Genomic DNA, 13,859 nt, shown 5'->3' on the forward strand with positions numbered 1-13,859 from the left:
TCTCTACAGTACCTAGAACAGATGGTCTGGTTAATCATTTTCTTTTTTTCAAGAACCTTAATCATTTACAAATTTTTCTGTAATGTTTCCTATTTCACAATGGTATTTAATTGGCTTTAAAGTACTGCAGGATGGACTTTGGTTGTATTCCCACCCATACAAAGTAGCCAGGACATATCCAACAATGACTCCATTTCTTTGCTCTGCTCTGTTACCTCCTGAAATTCCCCAAGGATTTGTTCTTGGGTCCCACTTTTTCCTTGCCTACATGTTACTGTTTGGTAACATTCACAGTCATGATCAGATGCCAGATATTCAGTGATAATATCCTTTCCTTGTGCTCTCTGCCAATATCTAAGATGGATCTGATAATAAAATTGCTTTTTATGGTCTTGCCATGAGTAAATGTTTTGTGTTCATGTGATATTCAGTTTGTGCAAGTTATTAAATGAAGTGGAAAAACTGCAGAACCTAAAGTTATCATCTTCACCTTCCCACAACTTACTACAATTATTTGCATTCACAGTCACTGTTTTGTGTTGAATCAGAATTTGCAAAATCAATACCCTATTTTGACACAAGATTGAGCTTTCAACCTCACTTTTTTCCATTGTCTGGATTTCTATTCCTGTCACCTGCTCAGTACATTATCCTCATCCTCGTTCATTGAGAGTTTGAGGATTTGATGCTGTTCTGACGAACCTTTGCAGATTGCACCAAATTGCATTCATTTAACCCCATGCACTTTTTGCTTGGTTACCTGAAGATTCCTGTTTAATATTTTTGAACTTGTCATTAATTCTCATGGCTTCACTCCCTATCTCTACAATAATGCTTCCATTGCACCCGCCAATCAGTTTCTTTGACTCTAATCTCTTCTGCATCATCCTTAAATTGATCATTGTCCTAGCCATTATTTATCTCAAAGAATTAAAATATACCATCTGGCTATTTACAGTGGCATGCAAAAGTTTGGGCACCCCTGGTCAAAATTTCTGTTATAGTGAATAGCTAAGTGAGTAAAAGATGACCTGATTTCCAAAAGGCATAGGGTTAAAGATGACACCTTTCTTTAATATTTTAAGCAAGATTACTTTTTATTTCCATCTTTTACAGTTTCAAAATAACAAAAAAGGAAAAGGGCCTGAAGCAAAAGTTTGGGCACTCTGCATGGTCAGTACTTAGTAACACCCCCTTTGGCAAGTATGACAGCTTCTAAGTGCTTTCTGTAGCCAGCTAAGAGTCTTTCAATTTTTGTTTGGGTGATTTTCGCCCATTCTTCCTTGCAAAAGGCTTCTAGTTCTGTGAGATTCTTGGGCCGTCTTGCATGCACCACTCTTTTGAGGTCTATCCACAGATTTTTGATGTTTAGGTCGGGGGACTGTGAGGGCCATGGCAAAACCTTCAGCTTGTGCCTCTTGAGGTAGTCCATTGTGGATTTTTAAGTGTGTTTAGGATCGTTATCTGGTTGTAGAAGCCATCCTCTTCATCTTCAGCTTTTTTTTTTACAGACGGTGTGATGTTTGCTTCCAGAATTTGCTGGTATTTGATTGAATTCATTCTTTGCTCTACCAATGAAATGTTCCCTGTGCCACTGGCTGCAACACAAGCCCAAAGCATGATCAATCCACCCCCATGCTTAACAGTTGGAGAGGTGTTCTTTTCATGAAATTCTGCACCCCTTTTTCTCCAAACTTTCCTGCGTCCTCACCACAAAATTCAGCATCAGAAGTTTGCAAAGGAACATCTGAACAAGCCTGATGCATTTTGAAAACAAGTCCTGTGGACTGATGAAGTTAAAGTAGAACTTTTTGGTGCAATGAGCAAAGGTATGTTTGGAGAAAAAAGGGTGCAGAATTTCATGAAAAGAACATCTCTCCAACTGTTAAGCACGGGGGTGGATCGATCATGCTTTGGGCTTGTGTTGCAGCCAGTGGCCCGGGGACCATTTCACTGGTAGAGGGAAGAATGAATTCAATTAAATACCAGCAAATTCTGGAAGCAAACATCACACCATCTGTACAAAAAAGAAGCTGAAGATAAAAAGAGGTTGGCTTCTACAACAGGATAACTATCCTAAACACCTCAAAATCCACAATGAACTACCTCGGCACAAGCTGAAGGTTTTACCATGACCCTCACAGTCCCCTGACCTAAACATCATTGAAAATCTGTAGATAGACCTCAAGAGAAGTGCATACAAGACAGCCCAAGAATCTCACAGAACTGGAAGCCTGTTGCAAGGAAGAATGGGTGAAAATTTGCCCCCCCCCCCCCCCCCCCCCCCCCCCCCCACCAAACAAGAATTGAAAGAGCCTTAGCTGGCTGCAGAAAGCACTTAGAAGCTGTCATACTTGCCAAAGGGGGTGTTACTAAATACTGACCATGCAAGGTGCCCAAACTTATGCTTCAAGTCCTTTTCCTTTTTTGTTATTTTGAAACTGTAGAAGAAGGAAATGAAAAAGTAATCTTGCTTAAAATATTAAAGAAATGTGTCGTCATTAACTTTATGCCTTTTGGAAATCAGGTCATCTTTTACTCGCTTATCTATTCACAGTAACAAAAACTTTGACCAGGGGTGCCCAAACTTTTGCATGCCACTGTATATCACTGTGGAACCTAGCTGTGCTCAAATTGCCTTAGTATTTCAGGATATTCTGAGATTGTGAAAGGCATGAGATAATGTGTCATTCTTTCCTAGATGTGTCATCAATGGTCAGCCTTGCCACATCTTGATTTCCTCTCATTAAGCCCCACCCAACCTCTACTCCTCCCTTATTATCTTTTCAATACTTCCTTTTGAAATCTGTATCTAATCAAGATTTTGTTTGTTCTTCTAGCTCTGCATTTTTTTCTAGCCAGATTTACCTGGCATTGCCTGATTCCACAAGCATTTCGTATTGTTTTCCATCGTCCCTCCTATAGGTTTGCTCCTACCTTTTTATTCTTCAACACTGAATCTATCCTGGTTGGTGGAAGACATTTAATATATATGCATGATGCAAAGAATATACTTGTTTAGTCAGTTGTCTATGGAAGTTTTTTCATCTCAACTGTCCACTTGAGTAGGCAGCCTTGTTGATAGTTAACCGGCCTAAACCAGCCTCAACTGATCAGAAGATGCGCTGGATACAGCTTTCCTGCTGCATTCCATATTATTTTGATCAAAAAAATCCTATGGGTTAGTATTTTCTATTACTTTGTGAAACATGCTTAATTTTAAAATTAGTAAGCACCAAGTCTAATGGTTTGAAGAACACTAATTGAAGCCTTTGTTTGACATTGTGTGGAATATGAACTGATCTAGATGTGGTCTTGTTTGTGGAATTTGAAGCTGGTTAAAGTACTACATGATACCTTCCTCTTTTCAAATTCCCTGTGCTTAATTTTGTTTCTCTTTCAACAATAACCAAAGTGGATGAGAAAGAAATGGATCTAATTTTATTGCTTTTTTTCATTGCAGTGGATTTATTTAAAGGATACACTTGAAACAGTTTCCACTATACTACAAGCATTTGATTAAAACCTCCAATCCAAAATGGACAATACTGAATTGAACGGTGTCCCAAGCTATAATATTAGCCGCCCAGTTTTTAATGAGGAAGCTTTCCGAGCCTACCTACATAAGAAGAAAATACAGAAGTCATCAAAAAAAGAAAAGTTTCTACGTTATTTTCGGTAGGTTTTTTATTTACTATTTTGTGATGAACTTCAATGTTATAAACTGAAATGAGGCAAATATTATTTGAAATGATTTGTCTTGTTAATTTCATTTGAATTTTTTGGAAAATTGTATTTTCCTCACTTCCTTCCCCAAGCTACACATTCAGTGTGTAATATGCTGCATAACTGGTTTCCAGAATAAACTTTGATATGAATGCTCATTTTACTGCTCCAGGAAAATTAAAACTCCATGTTTTTGTGCCACTAAGTTGTATGAAATCTTTACTAAACACTGCTGTTAAATGCTATCCTTTTGAATGGCTTGTTCATATTTGTTGAATAATGAAAATTGTTTATGCTCGTTTCTCTGAAAAAGATTTTCTCTTCATTTGGGAATTAACTACACACCTAGTTCCATTGCCCATAATAGCTTAAATTAACAGTGGAATTTGTGAGAGTCTAAGAAACGTGAGCAGGAGTAGGCCATGTGGCAGTTTAAGCCTGCTCTGCCATTTAATAAGATTTATGGCTGATCCAGTCCTGGTCACTGCTTCACATTCCTGCTTGTTTCTCCACTTTGACTCTCCTATGAACAAAAAGTCTATTTTTCTCAACTGTGATTCAGCTTCCAACTTTCTGGAACAGGGAATTCGAAAGATTCATGGTGCAGTGACCACAGAAATTCCTGATCAATCTTGTATGGGTGATCCCTTATTCTGAAACTATCCTTGCTTTAGGACACCTTTTCAGCATTTACCTGGGCAAGCCCCCTCAGAATCTTGAATGTTCCAGTAAGATTACCTTTCATTTTTTTTCTAACTGCCAGTAAGTATGGGCTCGGCATGTTCAACTTCTTGTAAAACATCCTCTTTCATTCCAGGAATCCAGTGTGGTGAACCTTCTCTGGGCTGCTTCCAATACTAGCATATTCCTTCTTAAATTAGGAGAGCAAAACATGTACACAGTACTCCAGGTGAAGTTTCAATGTCCTGTACCACTACAGCAAGATGCCCCTATTATACTTCATTCTGTTTGTTTTCCTGATTTATTTGTTATACGTGCTAAATTTGTGTTTTATATTCAAGTATACCCAGATCTCTGTCACATTCTGTATTCTCTCTCCTTTTTAAGTAACATTTCTTATTTTTTCTGTTTTTCGTACCAAAGTTGATAATCTCGTGTTGTACTCTATCTGGAAGAATTTTGCCCACTTGCCTAATCTATCTATACCCCTCTGTCCTCGTAACTTGCTATCAATCCTTGTATCATCTACAAATTTGGCTACAACACAGTCATTTTATCTATCATCTAATATAGATGAATAGTTGAGGGCCCAGCACTGATCCTTGTGCTATTTCATTTGTTATAGCTTGCCAACTTGAAAATAATCTATTTATTCACAAGCCAATCCTCTACCTAATTCTAAAATGTTACTCACAATGCTATGAGTAATCTTTTGTGGCATTTCAAATGGCTGCTGGAAGTCCAAATGGCAACAGTTACTTATTTGCATCTATCCACCCTGCTCGTTATATCCTCAGAACTTTAATACATTTGTCAAGTGCTATTTTCTTTTCATCAAATCAGCAGAGTCAACATGATTTTTATTGTGACTTCTAGATGGCTTGCTTTTGTTTCCTTAATTTTCATTTTCTCCCCAAAAAAATTGTCAGGCAAACTGGCCTATGATTTGCTGTTTTCTGTCTTCCTCCTTTTTGAATAGGAGCATGATACCTGTAGTTTTACAATCCTTTTGGTCCTAATGGAAACTTGTGGGAACTGCTTCCTCTGCAGCCACTTATTTTAAGACCATAGGATTCAGGCCATTGGGTCCAGAGAATTTTGTCAGACTTTGATCTCATTAGCTTGTCTAGCAGGTTGCCTCTATATCCTCTAACTTTCTAGAATTGCCTCTACGAAAAGAGGAAAATGATGACTTTTATTGAGAAGTATTTTCCCTTTGGGTGATCATCCTAATGAACAGCTAATTGTGTTTTTTTTTAATCTATTCATTCCTCAACATCAAAAATTGTGCATAAATCTAACTGAAAATAGGTGTTTTCAACTTCTACTAATTATGGTAAAAGCAAGTTCTGATAGACAACTTACTATATATTAATTAGGTGATCATGGGCTTTGGGCATTGTGTGACATGGTGTACTTATGCCTCTGCTAATTTCCAATTAACCAGAGTGCTGTTTATTCATTTTGTTTTCTGCAGTTGTTCAACCACAAAAGCCAAGTCAATACTCTTCAGCTTTGTTCCCATTCTGCTATGGCTACCCAACTACCCAATAAAGGAGTATATATTAGGGGACATAATTTCTGGTGTGAGCACTGGAGTAGTGCAGCTACCTCAAAGTAAATATGAACATTATTTTCTGCTTTCTTGCATTCATATATATTTTAAAGTTATTCAATTTTGCTCTTTGGTATTTTGATTAAACATTGTCTACTTGCCTTCGTGGATTTTGTTTTCAGCATGCAGCCCAAACACCACTTTCACCAAGACTTACTGCAAAGTGTACACTCTTGGATCACTGAATAGATTGTTGTGGTGGAAGGGAGTTGGGGGGTATTAGGGTGCAGAGGGAAGAACATTTAGGATTTTGCACATGCTCAAAATTTAAACCCTCCAGTCTTTGGTCTTTTGATTTCAACAACCAACCTGCTCAATTATCCCCTTACCTCTGTTGACCCCCAAGGTCTTATTTTAAAATGAAAAATCCAAAATTGGAGAAATCTTGCCAGCTATATCTCCTGGCACTATATTCTGGACAAAACCTGTGTAGATTTCTCAATTGTAATCTTAAATTATTGAGACATGGCCAAAGTTTTCATTTTCTTTTTATTTGGAGTGATTGAAGTAATAGATTTTAGCACCTTAAGATTGACAAAGATACAATTTGTCTAAATTGGTATAATTCATGACCATTTACTTCGACTTTTTGTTGTTCTTCATATTATGTTGTAGTTTTCTTTGCTTTACTAAATAACTCCAGCAGTATTATTCTTTCCCTTCTCTTTCTAGGTTTAGCATATGCCATTTTGGCAAGTGTTCCCCCTGTATTTGGGCTGTATAGTTCATTTTTTCCAGTTCTATTATACATGGTATTTGGGACATCAAGACATGTGTCAGTAGGTATGTTGTATTTATCTGTAAATATTTCATCAGTGTACCTGATAATGCATTTGTATGAAGTCTTTTATTATTGAAAACATGTTTGTAATCTTTTCCAGAAATCAATCCCTTTGACATTAAATATTCCTCACTTTACAAAGACTGTTGTGGGGGGGGGGGGTGGGGAAGAGAGAGATGAAGGGGGGAATAATGTATCTGAAGATCTTATTTATGACTTCAGTTATGATTATTTCCTTGTCTCTTCCAAGATTGTGACTCCACTATCTTAACTTTCATTCCCCCTTTTACCCCCACCCCTCCTATGCATGGCCAGTTTCCACTTGCTGCATTCCACATTAGAGACCAAAAGAAGTTTGGTTGACTCCTTTATGGAGTATATCTGTTTGGTCTGGAAGCATGATCCTGTGCCTCTGGTCACTTCTAATCACTTTAATTCTTTGTCTAAGGCCTATAATGACTTGACTACAAAAATAATTTATTTCATTCATTATATTTTCCATAGAAATATATGTACAGTTCATACAAAAATAGGCAACTTTTTATTGTTGCACTTAATTATTTTGTATTTGTGGTCTTTCTCACTTTCATTTTTACTTGGAGAACACCACATGCTCTGTATTCCTTCTTGCATATTATGCTTGAAGGAAGTTTGTTGGAGGCAGCATTGCACTGTAGCCTTTCCCCAATGGTCCTTTGCAGAGTTTGAATCCTCCTTGAATATGTCCAATAGCGCACAATCCATGACCTTTGAGTGTGGCAATCAGCAATACTTGGATTGTTTTTGCTGGAAGACTAGCGTGCTTTGAATGGACCACAGGGCTCTTTTTTGCCAAGTTCAGGGTCTTTCAGTAGCAATTGATAACTGTCTTGTATGTGTCCCAGAAACAGCCTGCAGAACACCAAGCCCCATGTGATTGAACTGGGTCAGATACCAATGCATCTCCACACCTTCCATGGAAAGGAGCCTTCCAGCAGGTAGTGGGTGACAGGCCCCTTCCCCACAACAACTTCAAAGGCATTTTACAGTGACACTGAACTTTTGAGTGTATTGGAAAGGCTGCAGAGAGAGCATTTCTCACTACAAACCAGACTATATCATGTCACCTGTTGCATAGTTCTCACAATGAGAAATGTTTGTCAAGTAGTACTAAACACATGGCAGGAGGTTCTACTTGATCCTCTCCTCTGACAAACCTCAGTATGACTGTGTTAGCTGGGACATGACATGCCAAGAAGTTGGACTGCATCCCTTCATTTCTGCCATGTGGAGAAATACCATAAAGTTTGGAACTCTGGTTGGAGAGAAGCCCAAATAGGCCCACTCTCGCCTGTTCCTTCAGGATTCTAAATAAGTTGTACTGGGGTTTACACACTTCGGAAGCAGCTATGCACAAAGTTAGCCGTCAGAATTAGTGCAGTATTGGAAATACTCTTCTCTTTGGACCCTCTTGCACATGCATATCCTAGTAGATTTGTTTGATCTCCAGGTAAAGTGAGAGTTATCTTGGGTGATTTGAGATGGCAATGATCTAAGGAATGGGCCAAATTTGGAGAATAGAGTATCTTGTACTTGCTTAGTTTCTGTTGGTTATGCTAAGAAGCCATCCTAATCAGCTCCTCCTGGTCTTATCAATTTGTTTCTTCTGGTTTTTGACATTTGGCTCAGTACCCCACGATATTAGATCCCCCACACTTTCAGATAGTCAGATTGACATTGAAGGATCTAATCCCCCAGCTGCTAAAAAACATGGCTTTGTTCTTGTTCACATTCACTCTAACTCTTGAGGCCAGCTTGCAATGTCCCAAGTGCCCAGGAATTTGTGGAATGAGTGGTAGTTGGAGCAGAAGATGGTGATGTCATCTACTTGTAAGGAGACCTTAATCGGAGTTCCTTTTGCCACCTAATGTGATCATCCCTACCTGTGTTCCATTCAATGTGGGTCTGCCTGATTCCAGATTTAATTGGAAAGTGTTCTGAGTACCACCCATTGCTTAGGATTTTATTGTAACTGTGCACATGGAACCAATTATTGATCCATTCTCTGAATGTCATTTTTAGAAAGCACATCAAAGACATTTGTTTGGGATATTCTGTTATTCTGGTTCAGACTGAAGAGTCAACCCCTGTCCTATGAAAGATTTGAACGTATCCCCGAATAGCATGAATATAAAAGATTTTCTTCCAGTAGTATAGTAGGATAACTGAGCCTGGTGACTGGGGCATTGTATAGAATCTTGTTTTCAACGTTTAGCAAAAATGTTAGTTACAAATTTCTGATTCTTTTTGCCCTATGTTTTCCTTTGTTTGTAGATGTGGGTGATCTCTTTCTCTGTATCCTCTGGTTGCAATCACATTCATTGATTTCAGCTTGTCTAGTCCCACAGTAAAGGACAACCACACCTCTACCCTTTGCTTCCTGAAGTCCTTAAAAAAAAAAACTGAACTGCTTTTGTCAGCTTGTCCAAAGTCAGCATGCTAAAGCTTGTATATTTTTATTTCTCTCTCTCAGTTGAGGAAAGTCATCATCTTGATGTTATCTCTTGCTGTCCACAAATATTCCCCTCTTTTGTCCACCTATCACTGCTGCTTTTCCCTCTGCTTGCCCTCTTCCTATCTTCAGTCCTGAATATCTCCAATGGGACCCCACCACCAAGCATATCTTCTCTCCCACACCCCAACACCCTTTTCTGCCCTTCACAGGGATTGCTCTCTCCATGACTCACTCATTCACTCCTTTTTATCCCGCCCCCCCACCCCCGGCATAGGTGCCACACCTGTCCCTACACCACCTCCATCCAGGGACCCAAGCAGACCTTTCAGGTGATAGAGATTCACCTGCACCTCCCTTAATATCATCTACTGCATTTCATGCTCCAAGTTTGGCCTCCTCTACATTCGTGAGACCAAATGCAGACTTGGTGACCGTTTCGCAGAACATTTGTGCTCTGTCTGTAACCACGACCTGCATCTTCCTGTTGCCAGTCACTTCAACTCCCCCTCCCACACCGTGGCAGTCCTCGGCCTCCTCCACTGCAAACTGGAGAAACAACACCTCGATTTCCATCCTGGAACCTTGCAACTGAATGGCATGAACATTGAATTCTCCCACTTTAAGTAATCCCCACCCCCCACCATGCTTCTCTTCTCTTCTCTTCCCTTTCCCAGCTGTTTATTCTTCCATCTTCTTGCCTTTTACCCATCCCTGGTGGATCTGCTCTGTTCTCTCCTCCCCTGCTCCTGCCTATCACTATCTCTTACTTGCATCTACCTATCACCACCCTGCCTCCCCTCTTTTTGTCCACCTATCACTGCTCTGCTTTTCCTTCCTATATATTGGGCTTCCCCTTTTCCTATCTTCAGTCCTGAAGAAGGGTCCTGACCCAAGACGTTGACCATCTGCTTTTCTCCACAGATACTGCCTGGCCTGCTGAGTTTCTCCAGCACAGTGTTTTATTGTCACAAATATTGCCCGATCATTCCAGAGTTAACAACGTTTTGTGTTCATTTCTTGTCTATTGTGGTGCTCTGGCAGTGCAGAAATCTAATTGGAGAGGCTTAAACTTAAGCCCCTGAACTTGTGACTGATCTTGATGTCCAACCTAACTGATTCTATCTCTACCTGTGGAGTGCTACTTTGTTATGTGTTTTTAGATGCTAGAGAATGTCTTGCTCTGTATTTCTATCTAATATGGCAGCAGTAGATGGGAGAGGGACAATACTCACAAAATTAGATGCTTTTAAAATGTCAGATAAACTGGAAGCCTGGAATTAAATTCGGTGATATTTTGATGGTTCTGGATTCAAGTGACAGGAGCTAAAAAAAATTACTTGTGCAAAATAAAAAATGTAAGATGCTGCTAATGGTGTTAATGACAATTGAGATTTTTTATTTTTTTTCTTCTAGGCACTTTTGCAGTTATCAGTTTAATGGTTGGTGGAGTGGCTATAAAACTTGTCCCAGATGATATGTTTGTGGATTCCTTAAATGCAACTAATAACTCCCTGGCACTTGCAGAAAGAGATGCAATGAGAGTTAAAGTAGCGACGGCTACAGCTTTCTTATCAGGAATTCTGCAGGTAACAGGAGATTAGGAAAAAAATTGAGAAGAGAAATACAATGTAAACTTTTTATTATCAAGTTTTATTGTGAGCCATTGATATTTGTGTGTTTGGAATTCTTACCGATGACTAGTAGGCATTAACTAGAACTTGTGGCTGCAGTGGATGAAATTATAGGAATCAATTCTTCTGATTTGTCCTATTCTTCTGGTTAAGGACTGACTGCAAGTGAGAAATGAATAATGCAAAGTAACATCTGTTAGATATTGGTTTGAAACCAATGACAACTGGTTTATTTCCATCTGATTTTTTTTTTGAGCAGTTTTGCCTTGGGCTTCTACATTTTGGATTTGTTGTTGTTTACCTCTCGGACCCTTTAGTACGAGGTTTCACTACTGCTGCAGCTGTACACATCTTTATGTCTCAGTTAAAGTATTTGGTGGGCATCAAAACTAAAAGATACAGTGGACCGCTGTCAGCAATTTATGTAAGTATCCTTGTCATTAGATGCACTCCTATTAAGTAAGGACATTTTTGTTGACTTTCACTTATATTTAGAGCAAAACCATGAGAATTATAAGTTTTACTTCCACTTGGTGAAATTATCTTGTCTATTCAACAATCACATTCCTCCTTTCTTCCTTGCTACTTAATATTGTGCATTCTACAGCTTCCAGTTTGCCAATAATTGTCACTTCCTTTATGCCGATGGTACATCTAATTCCTCCTGGGCAACTATTTTCTCTTCTGGAGCTTGTCAAATTCTAGGGGCAAAGTCATTAGAATTGGTTAAAATTTCAATCGTGCTTCATTGTTAATTTTATTTTGTATTTGTAGTCATTTCTTGCTGTGTGTGAAAATATTAAGGAAGCTAATATTGCAACGATAATTGTTGGAGGAATTTGTATTGTCATCCTATTTGGAGTGAAAGAAGTGAATGCCCGCTGCAAAGATAGATTTGTTGCTCCCATTCCTGTGGAGCTCATTGTGGTAAGTTGAATGTTTTTTTAACTTCACTCAAGACTGAGGGGAAAAATTAACTTTTAATGTATTCAGACATTGTGATCTGCAGGTAGTGACTGAGAGTAGTGGAAGCAGATTTAAATAAATACTTGAGGGCATTGTGTGTGGTGATGAAAACAAATATGTTGGAAGTATGTACAGGTCAGGCTGTAGCTGAGGAGAGAGACAGTTAATGTTTTGGATTGGTGACTTTACATCAGTAGTGCAAGGCTTTGGGAGAAGTGCAGAGGGTGGTGAGAAAAATTGGGTAGCTTTTTCAAAAGAAATGATACAGGTATAGTGGAGAGTAGACTTTCCTGTGCTTTAATATTCTAATTCTTTAAAGTCTCTGTAGTAGAACTTGAACCAAAAACTTTTGAGACCCAGCTAACACATAATGACACTCTGAACTCAAGTCAAAAGTGCAGAGAAACAGACCAAAGGCAACTTGGTTCTTGGTTTCACTTCCCTTCAATTTCCTCCTTTCAACTTGTAAAAGCAGTAATTGTGTCCCAATTAAAAGCTACATAGAACATAGAACAGTACAGCACAATACAGGCCCTTCAGCCCACAATGTTGTGCTGACCTTTAAACCTTGCCTAGGACTATCTAACCCCTTCCTCCCACATATCCCTCTATTTTAAATTCCTCTATATGCTTATCTAGCAATCTCTTGAATTAGACCAATGTACCTGCTTCCACCACTGCCCCAGGCAGCACGTTCCATGCCCGAACCACTCTCTGGGTAAAAAAAACCTTCCTCTGATATCTCCTTTGAACTTCCCACCCATTACCTTAAAGCCATGCCCTCTTGTATTAAGCATTGGTGCCCTGGGAAAGGGATGCTGGCTGTCTATTCTATCTATTCCTCTTAATATTTTATATACCTCTATCATGTCTCCCAAAGGGCTCTCCAAAGAGTAAAGCCCTAGCTCCCTTAGTCTCTCCTCATAATCCATACTCTCCAAACCAGGCAGCATCCTGGTAAATCTCCTCCTACACCCTTTCCAACGCTTCCACATCCTTCCCTTAATGAGGCGACCAGAACTGGACACAGTACTCCAAGTGTGGTCTAACCAGAGTTTTGTAGAGCTGCTCTTAAACTCGATCCCACGACTTATGAATGCCAACATCCCATAAGCTTTCTTAACTACCCCATCCACCTGTGAGGCAACTTTCAGGGATCTGTGGATATGGACCCCCAGATCCCTCTGCTCCGCCACGTTACCCAGAATCCTGCCATTAACTTTGTACTCTGCCTTGGAGTTTGTCCTTCCAAAGTGTACCGCCTCGCACTTCTCCGGATTGAACTCCATCTGCCACTTCTCAGCCCAGCTCTGCGTCCTATCAATGTCCCTCTGCAATCTTTGACAATCCTTTACACTATCCGCAACACCACCAACCTTTGTGTCGTCTGCAAACTTGCCAACCCACCCTTCTACCCCTTCATCCAAGTCATTAATAAATATCACAAAAAGCAGAGGTGTCCCAGAACCGATCCTTGTGGGACACTGCTAGTCACAGCCCTCCAACCTGAATGCACTCCCTCCACCACAACCCTCTGCTTTCTGCAGGCAAGCCAATTCTGAATCCACATGACCAAGCTTCACTAAAATCCATGTAGACCACATCTACTGCACTGCCCTCATCAATCTGTCTGGTCACCTCCTCAAAGAAAACTATCAGGCTTGTGAGACATGATCGGCCCTTCACAAAGCCATGCTGGCTGTCCCTGATCAGTCCATGATTCTCCAAATGCCGATAGATCCTATCCCTAAGAATCCTATCCAACAGCTTGCCCACCACAGACGTAAGGTTCACTGGTCTGTAATTCCCTGGACTATCCCTACTACTTTTTTTTTGAATAAGGGGACAACGTTTGCCACCCTCCAATCCTCCGGTACCATCCCCGTGGACAACGAGGACTCAAAGGTCCTAGGCAACGGTTCAGCAATCTCCTCCCTCACCTCACGGAGCAGCCTGGGGAATATT

General features: G+C 39.8%; 1 protein-coding gene across 2 annotated transcripts in view; it reads left to right on the plus strand.

The window, feature by feature from the left end:
- Positions 1-13,859, plus strand: part of slc26a5 (solute carrier family 26 member 5) — a 60,745-nt gene that overhangs the window by 19,492 nt on the left and 27,394 nt on the right. For both annotated transcript variants that reach the window (XR_007957847.1, XM_052034313.1), the window contains exons 2-7: positions 3,464-3,678; positions 5,885-6,024; positions 6,695-6,805; positions 10,711-10,883; positions 11,188-11,352; positions 11,703-11,855. Coding sequence is in view for 1 of the 2 variants with exons in the window: in XM_052034313.1 (XP_051890273.1) it covers positions 3,539-3,678; positions 5,885-6,024; positions 6,695-6,805; positions 10,711-10,883; positions 11,188-11,352; positions 11,703-11,855 (882 nt within the window). In the remaining variant the exon portion in view is untranslated. The remainder of the gene's footprint in view (positions 1-3,463; positions 3,679-5,884; positions 6,025-6,694; positions 6,806-10,710; positions 10,884-11,187; positions 11,353-11,702; positions 11,856-13,859) is intronic.

The sequence above is a fragment of the Pristis pectinata genome, chromosome 19 (assembly GCF_009764475.1).
Source record: "Pristis pectinata isolate sPriPec2 chromosome 19, sPriPec2.1.pri, whole genome shotgun sequence".
Classification (NCBI taxonomy): Eukaryota; Metazoa; Chordata; class Chondrichthyes; order Rhinopristiformes; family Pristidae; genus Pristis; species Pristis pectinata.